Here is a 20,962-nt window from a genome sequence, read left to right as displayed (position 1 = left end):
TGGGCCCGTTACGTCACACACCAGGTGAGCAGAGGGGAGGGCCCCAGACACGTGTCTACGAGACACATGGGAAAGGGGCACTCTTTGCCGAATAACCTCTTATCGTCATGCTTCTCGTCACATCTGATCCTCTGAACACGGGGTTGGTGGCATTGTTATTGTCACTTACAGATGAGGGCACAGAGGCTCAGAAAGGCTGGCGACCTTGCCCCAGGTCACACAGTGGGAAAGCCTGGTGGACCAGGATACAGATTCAGGTTTCAAACCACCATACCAGTGACAACGAGAAAAGGCCACCTACCATGGGAACACTGTGGGAAATGATCATCTCAGGCCCAGATGATGTCAGATCCCAAGTCATTTTTCAGGGGCCAGGGGTCTGCTTGGAGGAGGAACGCTCTGTTCATTCACGTAGGGATTATGTCAGATAACGTGCATCTAAAAATAAGTATGTTTAGTTTTTCCTTTAAAAAATCCCAATCGTATTAGTCTGTTGAACAGCAGGTAGAAAGGCTTCTCCTTATAAATAAATTATATCTCCACCAAAAAAAAATCTTAAAGCTAAACAGATCTTGAAATAATGCAGGAGACTCGAAGAAAGGTAAGAAAGATCTATAATTTGAGACTGCTGGGGTAAAAAATGCCCAATCATCTTTTTCTTCCCCTTTAGCTTCTTAGCTCCACAAGCTCTCTTAAAGCAGTTCATGTGAAAAACTCCAAAGGTTAAGCGAAGTGGGTGAGCAGACGTCAAATATTAAATGCAAGTTACGTTTGTGCTTTGTACTAACACATAACTGATTACTGCATATCCCTTCATTCTACCTTAAAAAAAATAAATAAACAAGACAAAATGGATCTTAAATGTGCTGAAATTGCAAAGGGCACAACACACAGCGGCCACGCTGCCTCTGCAGATTCCCAGTGCTCTCCGTTCCATCAACACAACACCCACGAACTATAAAAATAATCACTGCCGAAGCTCCGCTAGTTAATTACATAAAATTCTTCTGAAAAGCTGAGAAGTATTTAATCAGACAGAGCTACATAAAAATGCTGCTTACCTTGTAGAAAACTATCTCATTCTTGTGCATTTTCTTCACAGCATTAAGCCCAACACAAGTATGTGCTGCACTCCAAGGAAAATTTTACAAAGCATCAAATTATTTATGGTCTTCAAATTATTCCCCTCTCTTTTCACACATGCTCCAGAGTCAATCTTTGAAATTTCCCTAGGGCTTTCTGGTAGCTCTTGATATTTCAAAGGACAAAAGGATATCAGAGATCAGTGGAAAGACCTATGCATCCTTGCAAGGAGAAAGGAAAAGTTGAACATGCCGCTGAATAACCCATATCCCAAAGAAATTCTCTCAGCCTCAGCCGCCAAAGGTGCTTCAGAATCACTGTCAGGGAAGAAAGGCATATCTTCTCAGCGGCATAACAGTCAACTTTCAAGACAGAGAAAAGAGAGCCATGCAAGCGTACCTCCGTGGGGGTCATAATGAGCACCCTCGTTTACTTACATGCTGCACGGAAGGAGGAAAAGTTCAGACACCTGCTCCCTCAGGCAGAAATGGTTACATCCCCAGTCGTCTGCTGGGGGATGAGTAAGATGCGCGCTCTCCCTCACTCTCATCCCCAGGCGATGAAAAAAATCCCAAACGTTCTTCCAAGTCACATTCACAAGGACGTCCTAGCCTAGCGCCACCCAGCTCTTCCTCCCAGGCAGCGCCCGGGGGTGGGGAGGCTCACCCCCTCCCTCTGGACCTCTCCCCTACACCGCTCGGGGAGGGCACCAGGTTAGGGCACAGGCAGAAATGACAGAGCTGCTAGGAGCCACATCTTCACGGCCAGCTCGGAGAGCAGGAAACGGAACGCAAGCAGCCTTTCTGGGATGACTGCTTAACACAGCTCAAGTTTTCAGGACACACCAGAAACTCTTTCCACCCCCTCACCGAAGAGAAATTGTTTATTCCTTTCAAAATCCAAACAGTAGTGCAAGCTAATTGCTAACAATACCGAGAAAAGAAAAAAAAAGCCTCCCCCGCACAGAAGTGGTTGACGGGGCGCACAAAAGGCCGTGACAGTAATAGGCACCCTTGAAGAGAAAGAAGGCAATCAATTATGAACCATTTGCAGAAATTGTGGGGCTGTCAAAGCCCCGCTTACAGCTGTGCCGCGTCAAGCCAGGCTGTGTCTGATTTCCAAGGAAAATTGTTCCCTATTCTCAGTCTAGAATAGTGTTCATTGAATATCCCAAACAGCGCAGGTTCAAGCAGGGTCTGATCTGAAAAGAAGTTAATGACCCCTGAGTAGACCTGATGGGCCAGAGCAGGAAGCCCAGGAAACAGAGGCAGGTGTTTTCTGCCGGGTGACCACCCTCTGCAGGTGTCACGAGATGGCACGGGAGGGATCCCGAAAGATCCACACCCGGCACACGCGGGGCGCACAGGATAAAGCTCCCAAATCACCCTTTTGAAAACAGAAAAGGATTGCTTTTATATAAAATCTCATGTTTCTAGGATGCTAATAGTAATAATGGTAATACAGAACAGAAAATTATTCTTAATTCTTAAATTCAAAATTTTGTTTTCACTATTATCTGTCACAATGATTACTTATGAAGGTCACTGATGTTTTTTCCTTAGGAACAAAGAACATGTGAACTGAGTGACTGCTAGGCATGTCACGAGGATTTTTTTTTTTTTTAATGTACAGAAATCCATTATTACAGATAGATATCTTCAAATTTGAAAAAGGTAACCACTTTAGGGTTGACAGGAATTTGACAGCAAATGCTTAACATGCTAATCTCTTTCACTGTTCAAAAAAAATTTTTTTTTTTAATCCTCACCCAAGGATTTGTTCATTGTTTCTATGGAGAGAGGAAAAGAGAAAGAGAGAGAGAGAAACATGGACGTGAGAGAGAAACACTGTTCAGCTGCCTTACATGGATGCCCGAGAGAGGACTGACCCAGCCGCCTAGCTGCAGGCCCTGCCAGAGAATCAAACCTGCGACCTTTTGGTGTGTGGCACGACCTTCCAACCAACTGAGCCACCCGGCCAGGGCTCTTCAGGTATTTTTTAACATGTTCTTTGGTATTTACTTATTTTCTCCTTTAATCGTTTTAACAATGAAAATTAAAGTTCAGACAGTCCCCGTTTCAAGCTGAACCACAGCTTTCACGCCTCTCCTAAACTTCTAACGCATGCTTCAATGTTCATTTTGTGAATGTTTCGTTATGATAGGTATTGTTAAATAAGAGTTGGAAATGGCCTTACCATGGTAGATTTCTGCATATTTTATTGAGCCTTAAAATAAAATTCGGAATTTAATTTTTTTCTTATGAGCTTTAATGTGTCACTTAAACCAATTATAACACAGAGGAAATGATTATCCCTAATGATGTTACGTGATGTCCCCAAATAGCCCCACTGTGCCGTACCCACGGGCACACTTCCTTTAAATAGACAGACTGGCTTCTAGAGTGTTTCAGGCATGTTTGCTTTTTATAAAAATTGTAAGACAAAGCAATCTCAAAGCACATCTGTTCCACGCTCCAGCATCTATTACTTCAAAACAAAACAAAACCAAATGATGAATACAAGCTCCAATATTAGGTTTCCAAAAGTAAATAACTCACCAGAGATAGAACCGAGTAGTAAGGCTAAAAATACCAAGGATTTCAGTTTAGTAAAAGAAACTGTCTCCTGGGGGCTCTAACCAGACCAGTGACGGCTGCTGAGTGCTGGCTTGGTTTGAGGAATTGGAAAGAGAAGGGAGGTTTTGGAGGAGGTGGACAGGGCATGGAGAGGCAGACAGGGGGTGAGAGAGGGAACAGCCGAGCAGAGGGGAGGCCAGGGGCCAGCGGCTGCCAGCACCCACCCTGAAGCTGGCAGGCTCCGACCTGATCCATCCTCCTTACAGTGAATGTCACCAGTCCCCAAGGGGTGTACCACATGGCCACTCACCCAGGGGCTGGCCCCTGGTAGGACGAGTCTAAACCCAACTGGGGCATGGTGTTGCTATAAATTTTATTTAAATAGCTGCCATTGCTTATATCCCCTCCCTTCTTATTTTGTATTTAAGACAAAAGCAAGAAATACAAAACAGTTACCATTTCGAAATCAGTTAAAACTGGACTGTGAGTTAAAATCAATCATGTCAATAAGAGTGGCTCAGTGGACCGAGCGCTGGCCTGCACACCAAAGGGTCGCCGGTTCAATTCCCAGTCAGGGCACATGCCTGGGTTGTGGGCCAGGTCCCCAGTTGTGGGCACGTGAGAGGCAACTACACACAGATGTTTCTTTCCCTCTTTCTCACTCCCTCACCCTCTCTCTAAAAATAAATAAAATCTTTATTAAAAAATGCAGGAAAAGAATGGGATGCGATGACTGCTGGTGAGGAGAGGATGCAGATAGCCTGGAACACGCACACATTTTGGTGGGATGTAATATGGAGCGATGCTGTAGAAAACTGTCAGGCTATTCCTTGAAAAGCTAAACACAGAATTACCATATGATCCAGCAATTCCACCCCTAGCAGCACACCCCCAAAAATTGAAAACAAGAATTCAAACAGATATTTGTATGCATATGTTCACTAAAGCATTACTCACAACAGCCACATAGTGGAAACAATCCAGATGTCTACCAACAGATGAATGGATAAACAAGTGTGGTACATCCATACAATGGAATATTACTCAGCCATAAAAAGGAGTCAAGTTCTGACACACTTTCACATGGATGAACCTTGAAACTATTATGCCAAGTGAAATAATCCAGAAGCAAATGGACAAATATCGTATGATCCCACTTATAGGAGGTATCTAGAATAGGCAAGTGAGACAGAACATCTAACAGAAGTTACCAGGGGGCTGGGGGGCTGGGGTGAAATGTGGAGTTATTGTCCAAGGGGTAAAAAGTTTCTGACTGTCATGATGAAAAAGTCCTGGAAATGGACAGTGGTCATTGTTGCACGGTATTGTGACTGTACCTGACGTCACTGCAGTGAACACTCAAAATGGTTAAGATGGCAAAGGTTAGACTTTATACATTTTACCACAACAAAATGACAACACTCCAAAAATAATTTATCTTTGGCCAAAAAAAGTAATGTAGGAAAGGAATAGAATAGTAATTTAACATGGCTTTCAAAATACCTGAGAGCTTGGATTTTCATGTCAAAACCATCCTAACATGGGGATGGTCATGTCCGGGGCTCCCTGGTAGCCCACCAGAAGTCAGAAGGAAGTCTGGCTATGGTCGATGGTCCCTATTAGTACTTCATTTCAAACAAATAAGGAGATGGTTTCCTTTGGGGAAAATATGTTTGTAACAACTGCTGGACCTAGAAATGGGATAACTCCATCTTTTTCCCCACCTCAGGTAAAGGTGGGAATTAATGCTTGCCCGCTGGGTCCTTGTTCGAGATTTGGGACCGCATCTTACCCTGAACGTCTGCTCCATTTTCTCCCTGTGGGACACCTGGTCTAGCGTGCCATCGGTCCGACTCCTTTTCAGGCCAGTTGTGATGTCAGGGACGTTGCTGAAATCTGTAGGAAAAGTGACAAAAACATCTGTGAGTTTGGCCATCTGCAGGGAACAGTAACGACCGGCTGAAAGGCTCAGAAAAAGAAAAGGGAAAAAAGCAATTTGCCACCTAGAAGGCAGACCACAGTGGCCTTTCCAACCCTGAAGTGACAATACGCACAGAGCGAGGCGAAAACAGAACTGGGCTCCCGCTAACTGAAGAAGCAACATCTGCCTGTTTTGGTCAAAGGAGGTCAATGGCCAATCCAAACAAAAGCTTAAACACCTCATCACTCTTTATCATTTGTGTGCAAACTGTACTTCACTAAACTCTGATCTCACAGAATTTATTTGGACCAAGAATCAAACAGCAGCGACCACTATTGGCACTTCCCTGTTTTGGGCTAAGTGAGGGCAAAATCACCAAGGGCATCTTGGAAAACCAACGATGCCATGTCATAGATTCTTATTTCAACCCACAACATGCTCATTTACAAGTATAATTTTTCTTTTTCTGGCATTGACACAATTTCTTCTTAAATTGAAAGTCCCAAGAGGAACAGCAAACTTTGTTAACTTTCAGCATAAGAACTGAGAAATAATAATTACAGATAAGTAGAGCACATGAATTTCCAACCTATAACTATGAGCCATTTCAACAATCCTTTCCAGTGGTTCTCAAAGTAAGAAATTCAAGAAGGATGGAAAGACAATCCTCTATCAAACCATAACACGAGTTTTCATTCTGACTCCTGTATGTGGTAGAATGTCCCCTCCACTAGGTGAAACCAGGTGGTGTGGGACCCCAGGCAACTACGACAGAAAGCCAACAGGCTCATACCTGCCTGAGTCGATCTAGGCTGAAAAGCCATGGCGTGACACTGACGAACTCTTCACTTGGTGCGGGCAAGGACAGTGCCCTCTAGGAGACCTTCAGAGGCCGTGGGAACCCTAGGAAGCTGAGGGGTTCATGGACAGAAATACCGGTCTGTGATCCATGCCGATCTTACCAATCCTTACACAGGCTCTTGCCCTCCATACCAGAGGGCACCTAAAGAAAGCATCTTAATGGTCTGCAGAATTCTGGAGTGCCAATTTTCTGCTTCCTTTTACTTCTTCCCACACCCTAGCCTCGCCCAGAAAAGAGCCAGGCAACCCAAGGTACGCATCCTTGTTGCTGGTTGGAGAGTAAGTTAGCCCGGTTAAGGCGGTGCTGATCACAAAAGCATGAGCTACCCCAGGGCAAATTTTGGGAAGCAGTGACAGGTGGGCATACTGGACTCACCCCTCCCAGGCCCCAAACCCCCCACCACAGAGGCAGTCCGCTCTCCAGCAGGTGAACTGCATAGAAAGCAAGATGAGATCCTAAACCTGCAGAGATCTCCCCTCACTGCTCCTGAAACTGCTGAGTGCACCTCTGTTCAAGGGACACCTAACGACAGGATTCACCAAAGACAGCCCGCACTCCCGGTGCATTCAGCACAAACGCACCCCTCCAGCCATCCCTTTGACAGGTGCCTCCTGAGCACTGGCTGTGTTCCTGGCACTGCGCTAGGTGCTAGGGACGCAAAGATGAACAAGACACAGTCCCGCTCGCCAAGTGAGAGTCCAGTCCGGGGGCCAGCTGACTGGTGAGGGAGAGAGGGACAGACACATGAGACAACCAAGTGTCACAGATGATGTGAGAAAAGTCCACATGTGGGGACCCTCAGGAAGGAGGATCGTTCTCCCTGGGGCCCTGAAAGTCTGCACAGCAAAGGGAGATGCTTGAGCCAAGTCTTTATATCTGAGGGGGATTTATTTGCCATTCAAGCTGAAGGTGACCAGGCAGGATGCACAGCGGGTACAGGAAATTCCTGGAGGGAGGCAGCGGAATCACAGGAAGGATCAGCATGACCTGGGGCCTTGCTGAGTGTGGCCGCAGCAGCAGGAGCGGGCAGCGAGGGAAGGGTGTCCGAGGATGGAGCAATGGATGGAGATCAAGACCCTGGCAGAAAATCAGGACACAAAGTCACAGGAACACTGCAGTACAAGGTGTAGGACCCAAACCCACACAGCCTAGAGTAACAGCAAAGAACACAGAGCACCTAAGTGAGATGCCACAGGTCCCCACTTTGCCACCTATTACACGTAAGGAGATACAGAGAAGAGCAGTCAGAAGGCAGATGCCTGGGTTTTCTGCTTTAGGTGACAGGGTAGATGGGGGACAGGAAGGGGCGGGCGTCACACTTAGCTCTGGCAATCTGAGTCTGAGGTGCACGTGAGCCGTCCGAGGGGATACAGCCAGGAGCCCGGCAGCCCAGGTGCACACAGGGACATGGATGTGGAGCCTTCACAGGACACCTGGCAGGAAAGCCACAGGGACAGATGGCGCCCCAGGGAGAATGCACAGAGCGACCCATGAAGGGGACCCTGGAATCACCAAGGCACAGGGTATGGGAAGGAGGGGCGCTTAGGGGAGGCACCTCTCTCTTCACAGAGGAGTGACGTCAGAGAAGTGTAAGGAAATCAAGGGAGAGCAATGTCACAGAAGCCATACTTGCAAGGAAAGGTATGTCACCTAGGAGACAGGATCGTATTTGCACCGCCGCTGCCTGAGCCTCCTTGTGAATTAAAAGCTCCTGTACTTCTGCAGAGCGGGTCAAGCACAGGAAACGGGACCCACGTGGACACGTGTTCATGGTGAAGATTCCTACAGCACCTGCTACAGGTGAGGTAGGTACTAAGCTGTGGCGACACAAAGCTGAAGGGGACCTCGAGTCCCCTGGAGGTCTCAGAGACGACTCGGGCATCGGGAGCCTGGGAACCTGGACGAACTTGGATGGAGCCGCAGGAAAACATCCCAGTGAGTCCAGAGCAGGCGTCACGTGAATTCGGCATCATCTATTCCGCGCATTCACAAAACTTTGGAACTCCAATGCTGAAAACTCCCCAAACCACTTTTTCCTTCTTACAAAGGCAAAATGTGTACCCGCATGCCCTTCCTGTCCAAAATCCTGCCACCCTGTGAGGAAAGGCTTCGCTGTGGCTTACAGATGCTCCCGGGGGGCCTTCAGCGGCCCTTAGGTGTGGCCTGGATCCTCTCAGAGGCGCTCACTGGGACAGAGTGGGCCACAGGAACCGACTCCCGGAGAGGCCGAGGGCTCTGGGGGTCTGAGAGAAGGAGGCAGCTCGGGGTGCTTCACTCCTCAGCCCTGCCAAGCTGGGAGTCCTCAGAGCTGTTTCAGCGCCCAAGCCCACAGAGGCCAAAGGCGGTCTGGACACACGGTCTCCGTGGGGACCACCTCCTTGTCCGGCTGCCCCCAGCAATGCACTGGCGGCAGAGCCCAGGATAAGCCGAGCCTGACGCTGTCCACGGCCATGGACCCCAGTTCCTGGAGCCCCGAACTTCCCCAGGACCCATGTCCCCGTGAACAGGAGTGTACCCTTAGCATTCTTTCCAGAGGAGAAATGAGAACAGTGTGGGTTACAGGAGAATAGCAAAGCACCTTTAAACGGTGGGGGCTGGTAAAATTCAGGTGCTGACAGGCTGTCCTATATACAGTGCCCCCCCATACTCTGCCCACATCCTGAGCACCAGCTGCTAAGGTGAGTAAATATATCCTTCCCCCGGCCAGCTGGAAAACTGGCTTCCCACCTTGGGAGAGCTCCCGGGGCAGACGTGTTCCCTGGGACATGTGACAGACCATGTTAGCCGTCAGGCCACGAAAAGCATGTGCTTCCCACTCGCCCCACGCTCGTCCCGCACACTGCGGATGTCCAGGCTGCCTCAGGCGTCTGCAGCCAATCTGATGGCAAATAATGAAGGAAAAAAAAAAGACAACTACAAGATCAAGTCAAGACATCTATTCATGTCTAACAAATACACCCTCTGGGCTGTCTCATCTTATTCTGGGGAAATTAACGATTTGGGGTGAGGGGCAGCAATCTGCAACATCGAACATCTCAGGTAGCCCACAAGAGCTTCTGCTCAGTTCCTGCCTGTGGGCAAACTCATTCAATTATTTATTCTGTCCTCAGATGGGTGCTGAGCACTGCGCACCCACCAGCCAGGTACCACGTCAGGTGCCCACCCATGCCACCAGGCTCAGACAGCTTTCTCCTTTAACTCCAACACTGTTTTTGGAGCGTGAGGACACACCAGGAAGGCTGCTGGGGAGGATGACTGTGTCCTGTGCTGCCACACTCCTCCCAGCTCCGAAGGACAGCTTAGCGAGACACGAGGGAGCAGGGGGGCGTCACCTACTAAGGCAGCGCCTTCCTGTTCTGCACGTCAGCGCCAGCGCAGATCCCACTCACGTCACTCACAGCCGAGCAGGCTGCAGCCCCAAATCCTCCACAAGTAAAGGGCAAAACCTGTGTTCCAGTAACATCCTGGGTTTCAGCTTAAAAATAGAAACATCAGGAAATGCTGAAGTTCAGGTCGCCTTGCCTACGCAGCTCCTAACGAGAACTCCATCACTTCCAAGTCCAACTGCGCCTAGTGAGCACGCAGGAGCGCGGGCTTTGCCACCCACCCCACCCCACCCCACCCCGCAGCATGGCATATCGAGGTGTTACTTTCATGTGCACGAGGGGGATTCTTTGGAAGTGGGGGGCACAGGAGAGCCTGGGAGAGGGCTCAGGCACGCGGTGGTACCCCTGCCAGTCTCCAGCCTGCTCCTTATGCCTCAGGGACTCTCTCTTGCTCAGCAGGAAGTCACGCTGCTGCCTCCTCCTCACTCCACCAGGTAGCAGGAGAGGAGGCAGCAAGTTCTTCCCAGGCCCTGGACACCACCCAGGTGGCTGCCAGCGGGGCCTGGAGGCATCATCAGGCAGCTGGGTCACCAGGAACTCGGACTAAGGGGTCTGCCTGGAGGAGGTGCCAACCTCCCTCCAGAGCGCAAACAATTGGTTCCTAGAAAAGAAGCTTCCAGAACCCCTGCCAAGGCTTGAGACTGCCGGCTGTGGTCTCACAAACAGCGACTATAAGAGGAACTGAGTTAAAATCTAAGATCATATCAATACGAAGGCCCGCATCAAGAAGCCTAAAAGAGGGAACATTTGTTTTCCCCTCTGAGGGGCAGTAAGAGTGACTTTGAGAAATTAATGACGGTAGTCACAGCATCAGGAGACACGACTTCCGTTTGCAGGCTGAGGATTCCTTTGAAGTCAAAAGGAAGACAAGGAGGATGGAAAAAAATTTTTTTAACTATGCTTTCTGTGCTTCAGAGCATACACGGTAAGCACACAGATCCGCAGTGCTCTCCGATCCTGAAATAAAATCTACTTCTAGTGTAATCTGCCTCCGTATGTAATTTCACAAAAAGCAATAATAGCAACACACAAAGAAAAATAAATAAAAAATAATTGGTAGTTTAAAAGAAATATGATTCAGTACAGAAATGCTTGGGCACAGTCACTGCCGAAGCCGTGGGAAGCCCTCCGAGGGCCGCGCTGCAGAGAACAGGATCGACGTCTCAGCCGGAGCACAGACCGCTGTGGGGCGTCTTGGTGGAGATCCGGGGTCTCGCCACCAGTACCGTGATTTTCCAAAAGGACAAAAACTCTTAACGAAGTTCTGAACAAAATGAAGAAAAAAAGCTCCCATAGAGGGACTGGGTTGTTGCATTCCCAGAAGATTCTAAGTAGCCCACAGCTGTGGGGAGGGGGGGGGGTTTATTCTTACAAAGGACTTAGTTTGGGGCTCTACTTTGTGTTTTCCACCTACACAAATGTCCAGCAGAACAATTATGTGGTGTGAGGGATTCCCTTGAGCCAGCAGGACATCCTGTAACCATGTCCCTGACCACTAAATGCCACTTTCCCCAAATTCATTTTGAAAATCAAAAACAGACCCATAAACTTCCAAAATATCACTGCTGGGTGGTGCCCCTGCTGCTGGGAGCCATCTCTGCCTCGGTCCATGGCCAGGACCTCAACTTTACGGGGGCGGGGGTGGGGGGTGGGGGGTGGAGTGACGTCAGAGGGTACAAAATGCACCAAAAAACACACAGCCCAGAGCAAGCGCAAAGGAACTACTAGCTCCCTCACTTCCAGAAGACAATGAAATTTGCTCACTACAGCATGTAGAAAGAGAGCATTCAGACACACAACACAGCGTATTTAACTGAGACTGTCATCTCGGGTTCAGAAATGTTTTAGTTGATTAAATCATTGACCCTAGGACCCCAGCCCCCAAGGTGAAAACTACAGAAGTCTTCTATGAAGAAGAGAAAAAAAAATCTAATAATCACCTGTGGCTTTAGAATTGTACATGTTTGACACTGAATAGTTTTAGACCTATTTACATTCATATAACATAGTGTGTGTAAATTATGTTCTTAACCTGTTCGATTGATTCCATTTATCTGTTCATTTTCTCAGAATCTTCCCTGTGCAATTCCATTAATGAACAGCTTATAGAGAATCAATGAATTTTAGACCTGAAAAGCAAGTTAGAAATTATCCAATTCAATTCCTTCTTACTTGTTTTTTAAAAATTGTGAACGCAATTGTTAGGAAAGGGAAAGATTTTTGTAAGGCAAAGGTGCCAAGGCTAGGACTCGGCATTTTGTAAATGCAAAATTGGGATTTTTTTCAGTTCCTCAAGCTCCCCTTCAGTATGAAATTCTGCATTAATGCTCACAGAGTGGCTTATCCAGGCGCCAAGAGCACTTGGAGCATGGAACTGATTTGCACAGCAGAGGTTAAAACCTCCAAATTTAAAAATGGGAATTTGCTAACTTTGTATAACAATGACCATTTATAATTAATTCTGATTGCCCTAAATTTTTCTCAGGCTTTTAGATAAAATGTCATGGTTTGTGATATCTTTCATTAAGCACACGGGCTATGCTCTGTCATCCAGGTAAATATTACCCTTCACCAGTCAGTGAAACACAATAAAAATAAAACCAGTTAAATGAAATCCTAGACATAGATGGAAAAGAGAAAAAAAATAACTTTGAGTCGACCTCATTCAAAGGCGAGTCAAGTCCAAACTGCACCGTTCACAAAGAGACCACCATTAATATTATGTGGCTTCTGGTATTAAAAAAAAAAAAAAAAAAAAAAAAAACCAACCTCCTTTTCTTTATTGTTATTATTCTTGTGCCAGGGAAATTGAAGGCAGTAGTTTGAATGTCACTATTAAAAGTTTGCAGAGAAGTAAACTCTCCAATAGCACAAATACTGTACCAGAAGAATGTAAATTTCATAAGTCTTCCATGTCCACTTAACCTGAGGTGACAGCCGACTGGGGACGTTCTGGACAATGAAGTATCTCCGGTGACAAACAGAGAGGTGCAAATACCCGCAGTAAATGTTTCCTCATAGCATGCTGCTGTGGTCTGACTCAATTATCTTGTGAGAAACACCCTCAGGCTCGGAAAGGATGCTCAGTGGGACAGGAATATGGCAGTTACTTTCAGCGTAGGAAAGTGTTGCAGGCCACCTCCCTGTTGATGACAACCTAGTGGAGGAAGAGGCCTTCCTAGAAGGAGGGAGAAGGGAAATGAGCGGAGCCCACATTCTCCTTATCTAGCAGGGACAATTCTGTGACAGAGGCATGAGCTTGGACCACGGGCAGACGGTGAAGGGCCTCCCGTTGCACATTATCAAGGTCCCTGATGAAAAATACAAGGTCCACGGTAAAAGGGATCTTTAGTCAAGGTTTGGGTGGAGCAGAAACTAACCCCCCCACCCCCAGTTAGGAGGACCACCCAGATGCCGCTCTTAATTACATGCAAGGGCATATAACAGACACCATGGTGTTTGAGAGACTTAAAGAACTTTAATAAAGTGCAACTGAAGTTCAAAACCTTTACAAACTGCTTAGCTGCAATTCTGTGCAAAGACCCTGAGAAAAAAATCTCTTAAAAGAGTACCTGAAAGCATTCTATGCTACAGGAAAAGAAAACCAGGGTAACTTTTAACTCCTCCTTTCAGGAAGCACTGTTGTCCTTTGGGATTCAAAGAAGCTAAAACAAAATATTATTCAATTGAAAGAGGAATGAAGTACTGATTCACACTACCACCCTGATGAGCCTAGAAGACGTCAACGTGAACGAAAGAAGCCAGACGCAAAAGGCTACATCGTGTGATTCCATTTGCACACATGAAATATCCAGATTAGGCCAATCCACAGGAGGGCCTAGTAGGTCATTTGTCAGCGACTGGGGGGTTGTGGGATTCAGAGTGACTGGTAACGAGGACAGCGTTTCTTTTTGAGGTGAAGAAAATGTTCTGGAATTAGATAGTGGTGATGGTTGTACAACCTTGTGAATATACTAAAAATGGTAATTGTATACTTCAAAGAGTTACAGTTAAAATCCACCATAAGTAGGTTCCAAAGAACCAATAACACAAAATATATGTTCACATTACTGCAAGGTTAATGAAAATCTGTGTGAAATATGACTAAGGCGCTGAGCCCATGCTAAGCAAGTCACCTTTCCCTCAACTGAGGAAGCCCCAGATGCTCGCAAGGCCCCCGTTCCCGGTAGCCACCCCAGCCCCCAGATAAGAGGAGAGCCGTCACCAAACGAGTTACATCTGATCCTGCTGCACTGCAGGGCACATGATTACTGGACTTTACTCTAGGTGTGTTAATAGAGAAATCTTTAAAAGGAAAAAAAGAAGTGGTTAAAATCCAGACCCTGCCCCCTGCATAGAGGGAAAGACAAGGCAGCGTAGTTCTAGGCCCACCCACATCCCCATGACCTTGTCCAGGTTTCTAGCACCTAAATGCATCGCTGTGCCTTGATTTACCCAGCTGTGTAAGTCAAATGCTAATAACATCTCTGCTCCATCAGGGTGATGTAAGGGGTAATTAATGTTTTTTAAGGCTCTCAGGGATCTTTCTGTTGGAGACAGCCTGCTATTATCAAGAAGTCTTAACTCACTCTGCCCTCGGGCAGTCAGCCCCTGATTTCCTTTAAAGAGGCAATGTGATTTGTTACAAAATAAAGCGCGCCCCACTCCTTTTTTCCCCACAAACTTTTGTAAGAAATGCACATTCCTATAGCCATATAAATTGCTGCTTTGGTTAAATAACTGCATTTCAGAGAGAGAGAGAGAGAATGCAAACCTGTTTTGTCTAATCCTTCATTTGAACAGTTAAAGAAATAAGAGTTTGAGAAACCTGCCCAAGGTCAAGCATGAGGCCCCGGAGCCAGAATCCAGATCCCCTTCCTCCAAATCCACAGACATTGCCATTACGTCTCTCCAGTGAAACGTAACACACGTCTCAGATCCGCACTGACCTACCCTGATGACAGATACAGAAACTACTGCCCTCTTTCCATTGTGGGTTGGATCGATCAGCCACAGTAACCCTAGGCCATGGTCAGCCGGCCCATGAGAGCTGGAAAGCAACACAGATAAGGGACAGGGCTGGGCTCCGTGTTCTCCCAGGACACCTGCCAGACCCTGGAGCTGGGCTGAACGGTTCTCATCCCAGCAGAGTCAGGGGCCAACCCAGAGTCCCCTACACACGTGTGCTGGTCTCAGCCCAGTTCGTCTGCAACCAGAGTTATCAAACGGGATCTGGAAGCTCCAAGGATTTTTTTTTACCCCAGAATTCACTCCCAAGAACACCACTTGAACTCTTGAGTTCGGTGACTCCTAACAACTTCCCTTCCGTTTAGTAGATATTTGAGTGAAACTCCTGCTGTTACCAAGAATTGTGTTAGCTGCTGTCTTATCCATCTTTGTATTCCTCAAAGTCCCTGTTTTTCAAGGGATTGTCAACCTAGCAGATAAATTATGACAAAAGCCATAGTGATCGTGCAAGGCAATAAGTCTTAACTATATCAGGTATACAAACAAAATATTTTCAGTTCAAAAGAGGTAGAACCCACAATCACTCCAAGGTGACATGCAGGCAGCCCCCTCCTTCTTTTGTAATACGGTCCTAACAGAGGTACAGGTACGCAAATTCAGTTCATAGCCTCTGTGAAGACTTCTAACCCCAGAGACCTAAGCACATTGTAAAATTCCTACCTACTCCTGTTTTAAACACACCTGGTAGTCTCAATCTTCTCTTCCTCCTTCCCCAGTGAACGCATATGGGCCTGCTAAAGATCAAAGAGCAGCCTCATGGGGCGACAGGCTCCCTGGCTGGGCTCACCTGATGACTGGCATCTTGAGGTCACTTATGAAACCTAGGCCTCTCATTAACATTGTCAACTCCCCCGCTTTCTTGCTCAATCATCGTCGGCAGCCGTCCGTCTCGAGAGACGATGGTGTAGCTTCTTAAGAGTCTATCTGCACCGCCGAGAATGGCTGTGCAGTCCGACTCGGGAGTGACACGGTATCTGTCTCCTCCCGTGTTGAATCGACATCTTGCGATCTTCCTCAATCACTTTATAAAATAATACTGATGAAATTCAGCAAACAGTCATTTTGCTAATACTGATATGCAAAGATGCCCAAACTTCACAGAAGCGTGATGGGGCCATTTGTCAGCTGAAACATGAAAGCCAGAATTAGAGTCACAAGTGGTGCGTTAGGAGTAAAGAACTGGTGTTGGGAAGGTAAGTGTAGGAAGGTGGAGAACTGCATGTCCTTCTGTTTAGAAGCTTCTGAGTGCTTCCCTGGGAATTCCAGAGCCCATGGGAAGCCCGCTGGGAGGCTCGGGAAGGTAGGCCATTCTAGAAACTGCTCCACGTGGTCCAACGTCCGCCCACCCTCGAGGGGCCACTGTCAGTCTCCTTGCACAAGACACAAAACAACTCTGCTAGCAATTCCATACGTCTCTTTCCAAATACGTCTTCCCAGAGCTACTCACAAGTAAGAAAACTGGATAATTTGAACTCGGTCACCTCCCATAACATGTTAAAGACGTTAATGGCCAAAAAATAAAAAAGGAATAAAACATAAAAGGCTTTATATGGGAATGGACAATTTATAAATGGCTAATCAGAGCTGAGTCCTGAAGGATCAGAAATAAATTTATAAGATGCAACAAATCATAACTGAAAGGTCTGAAATGAAAGCCATTGATTTGCTGTACTTGTATTTCAAACATTATTGATTTCTCCTATAAACAAACATGTTTTTGCCTTACACTCTGAGTGGAAATCTTTCAAGTAGGCAATTTGTCATTCAGCTCTCCTCCCTTTTCCTTTATGTTGTTAATTTTGATGGATTTTGTGGGATTTTGTGAATGCGCTTTCAGTATAAGCCATTTTAAAGCCATTTTGGAAGCAGGTGGAATATTCTCTATACATACAGAAGTCTAACACAGAATGTCCCAGAATGAACTCCTGGTCTCCCCCCAGCGCTGCCCACAGACAGCTCCCCCCAAAGCACACACACACAGTTGATGGCAACTCCATCCTTCCGCTTGTTCAGCCAAACCTGCGAGTCATCCTTGCTCCCCGTCTCCCCAGAGCTGCACCAACTTCTGAGCAAGTCCTGCAGGCGCTGCCTCCACCCAAAGCAAAGCCAGCCTCACCTCACGCCCAGCTCCCTCACTGTGAAAGCCTCGGTCCCAACCTTGGCCTGTTCTCAACAGCCACGTTTTTACAACACCGGTCAGTTCAAGCCACTTCTCTGCTCCAATGCAGGATACGGTCCTCGCTGCCCTCAGCGTCAACATCAGACTCTGAATAGCCCGTAAAGCCCTCCCTGCTCTATCCTCACTCATCCTCTCGGGCCTGCTCCCCACAGATTCCTGGTACCCTTGCGCCTCCCCAGGCAGGCCGGGCTCTTTGCTGAGCCTTAAACTTGCCACTTCTGTCTCCATCTCAGGGCTCCTGTGATTGTGCCCTCTGCCTGGAAGGCTTTGCTTCCAGACGTCTGCGTGGCCTGTCCCTCTCCTCCTTCAAGCCTTTGTTTCAATGTCTCATGCTCACTGACAGCCACCGCTGCTGCCCCATTTACAACTGAAATTTGACCCCTCTCTACTTGGCATGACTTCGTGACCTTGTATTTCCAAATAATTACTGCATGTTACAAGATTATACACAACAAAAAGACCCATGCAAGGGGCAAGATAGGCTAATGGATTTCAATGTTACCAAGCGAAGTCCACCAATAATGTTTCAGATTCCACATTGCAACTAACCTTGAAGGAAATAGCATTTGTTGAGTTTTGGTACAATATTAAAGAATATAATACTCCTCCCTTTCCAACTATACAAGGTCTGTCTGGAAAAAGTCCAGCCATTGTTAATATAATGAGAACGGTTTGCGTGACATCGACGTAACCTGGCAGCCAAGGAGAGGGGACTGGAATGCGCATGCATGACAATGACGACTTCACTGTGCTAGTCAGTGAGGGTGGTAGACGCTGTTGAGTGAGCATGTGTACTGTGTGGCTGTCACATTCAAAATGAGCGAGGAGAGCAACAAATTTGTATCAAATTTTGCATTAAGCTTGAACATGCCTCCACAGAATCTATTTGGATGACTCAGAAGGCTGCCACTATGAGCAACTGGTGATTGGCAGCTTCATCACAGCAACACACCCACTCATGCATCATGTCTCATGCAGAGTTTTTTGGTGAAACATCACATCACCCAGGTGACTCATCCCTGCTATGGCCGAGACAGGGCGCCCTGTGACTTCTGGCTTTTCCCAAAACTAAAATGACCTTTGAAAGGGAAGAGATTTCAGGCCATTGGTGAGATTCAGGAAAATATAACGGGGCAGGTAGTGGTGACTAGAACTGTGTGAGGTCCCCAGGCACCTGCTTTGGAGGGGACTGAGGCATCCTGTCCTATGTACAATGTTTCTTGTATCTTCTTCAACAAATATCTGTTTTTTTCATATTACATGGCTGGAACCTTCTGGACAGACCTTGTATATCTATGTGAGCTTGGATTTTCCTCAAATTACTTCTGCCAAAACAGTTGATTACAATAGACTGAATGCAGAAGCTGATAATAAAAATCCAGTTGTTCTATTAAATGCACATTAAAGGGATGTGCAAAAAAGTGTAAAACAATACTACTCTTCTCACTAGGTTTTTTTGTTTGTTTGCAGAACTAGTATTCTAAAAAATATGCTTATTGTACTAACACAAAGCAGATCCATTATTGTTACTTCAAAATAAGTTAAATACTTTTAAAACTTCAGTTAAATTTATAATATAGTAAATACTGATAAATATAACCCACATAACTACAGCTCTGATCATTTTTAACAATAAAGAATCTGGAGGCCAACATGTTTAGGAACTGCAAACTACAGCAACAAGGATGATGGATTGTGATTCTTGTCTGTTCAAACGTCTAGCCACCCCCCCCCCAACACACACATACTATAGCACCCTAAAGATGGGGATTTTCATTTTTGTTTCTCTGCCATCAAACACGGTGCTTGACATGAACACAAATGTATTATCTTACAGTTTAGGGGTGGGGGAAGGGGTAGAAGACTAAGTTATCAGGGCTGCACTCCCACAGGAGGCTCTAAGGGAGAAACCATTTCCACGCCTTTTCCAGCTTCTCAAGGCCGCCCGCCTGCTTTCCTTGGTTCACGGGCTTGCATCACTTGGACCTCTGCTTCAATCGTGACATCTCTGATTCTGACTTTCCTGCCTCCCTCTTATAAAGACCTCTGTGACTGCCTTGTACCCAGCCAGGCAGGCCAGCACAATCTCCCCATCTCAAGATCCTTAATGGAATCACATCTTTTAAGTCCCTTTGGCCATATTCACAGGTCCTGGGATTAGGAGTGTGGACACTCTTAGGTGGGGCAAAGGGAGGGGTGGCATTATTTTGCCTACCACAGCCATGTACTAGGATAATGCAGTAAAAATAAAAGTAGAAAAGTAACCCACCATTTTCCCTAAAATTTAAGTCTCCAGGTCATGATGAGAAAGAAACTAGGAACAATGATTACCTCTGAGAAACTGGGCGGCTAAGGACAGGGTGAGAAAAATTTACCTATTTTATTTATGAAACACTTATGTGGCCTCTACTCTGTCCCAGGAAGTATCTAGTCTTTCCATAAAAACCTAGGCCTCTTTACAGTTGCAAAAACTAGGAACAGAGAGCTCAAGTGACTTGTCCATCCAATGTCACACAGCTAAGTGGGCAAACCTGGAGCCAAACTTGAACCCAGGTTGTCTGGTTAGTGTTCATACTCTTAATCACTTCACTATATAGCTTAGCAGGACTTACCTGTCACTGTTTAACCTCTTACGCTGCTAATTTTTGTACTATGCACATGTATAGTACAGGTTGGTGCAAAAGTAATGTCTGGCTTTTTTAAAAGAACGTTTTAGATAGTATTTATTAAATTTGTGCCTCTTATAATTTTTTGATGTCACAGTGATTAATTTATACCTTATATTTTCAGATTATCTAAGTATTGTTCATAATCGTCCGCAATATTTGTACCCATGGTCGTCCCATCTAAAGGTCACATTACAAATGTTTTACTCTATGAGTTCCATAAAGGTGCCAATGCAACTACAGCAGCAAAGTCTATTCAGAGCACTTATGGGGACGATGCAGTGACTGAAAGAAGTTGCAGGAAGTGGTTTTCCTATTTCCGAAGTGGGGATTTCAGTTTGAAAAACAAGCCAAAAGAGGGTCGTCCAAAAAAACTTGATTCCGAAGTGTTGGGAGCTGTTGTCACAGAAAATCCCATCGTTACCTCTAGGGACCTTGCAGAACAATGTAACGGAGCCCATACAACTGTGCTATGCCAACTGAAAAGGACCAGAAAGGTTTCAGTGGTTGGGAAATGGGTCCCACACGAGCCGTCTCCAGAGACTCTGAGACACCGTGTTGCTTGTTGTGAATCACTGCTTTCACGACACCTTTGGGCACCATTTTTAGGTCGGCTTGTTACAGGCGCTGAGAAGTGGATCCTTTACCATAACGTTAACGCCACTGATCATGGATCAGTCGAGGAGGAAGGAGAGTTCAACAACCAAGAGGAGGGCTTCATCCAGAGAAGATCATGTTGAGTATGTGATGGGATATGGAAGGAATTGTCCATTACGGACTCTTAGACAATAATCAAACAATTACTGCTAATCTTTGCTGTGAACAACTTCGTTGTTTGAAAGCAGCTTTGAACCAAAAGCGATCCTCCTTAGTCAACAGGAAGGGTGTCATCTTCCATCACAATAATGCTTGTCCTCACACAGCTCGACTCACCAAAAATTTCTTGAAAGAGCTTGGTTGGGAAACATTGCTTCATCCTCCATATTCTCCTGACCTTGCTCCTTCTGCTTATCACTTGTTTCGGGGACTACAGAACCATTTGGATGGTCTTAGGTTGATTGACATCAAGAGAAGAGGTTGAAAATGAGCTAGATTCATATTTTGCTTCAAAACCTAAAGAACTTTTTAAGCGTGGCATTTATAAGCTAGTTGATGGATGGAATGAGATTCTAGAAAGCAAAGGAGGTTATGTTAACGAATAAATATTTTCATAATCATGGGCTTTTTCATTTTTAAAATAGACCTCGAAATCAGACATTAT

The 20,962-nt window shown here is 46.2% G+C and overlaps 1 protein-coding gene across 1 annotated transcript in view; it reads right to left on the bottom strand.

The window, feature by feature from the left end:
• The window catches only part of TIAM2 (TIAM Rac1 associated GEF 2), a 120,144-nt gene that overhangs the window by 33,214 nt on the left and 65,968 nt on the right, over positions 1 to 20,962 (bottom strand). Inside the window, exon 14 of the mRNA XM_090280011.1 lies at positions 5,452 to 5,555. Coding sequence (XP_090136137.1) covers positions 5,452 to 5,555 — 104 coding nt within the window. The remainder of the gene's footprint in view (positions 1 to 5,451; positions 5,556 to 20,962) is intronic.

The sequence above is a fragment of the Furipterus horrens genome, unplaced genomic scaffold (genome assembly GCF_987537825.1).
Source record: "Furipterus horrens unplaced genomic scaffold, mFurHor1.1.pri manual_scaffold_6, whole genome shotgun sequence".
NCBI classification, from domain to species: domain Eukaryota; kingdom Metazoa; phylum Chordata; class Mammalia; order Chiroptera; family Furipteridae; genus Furipterus; species Furipterus horrens.
The sequence above is the reverse complement of the archived record's forward strand: the minus strand, read 5'-3'. Positions and strand labels throughout refer to the sequence as shown.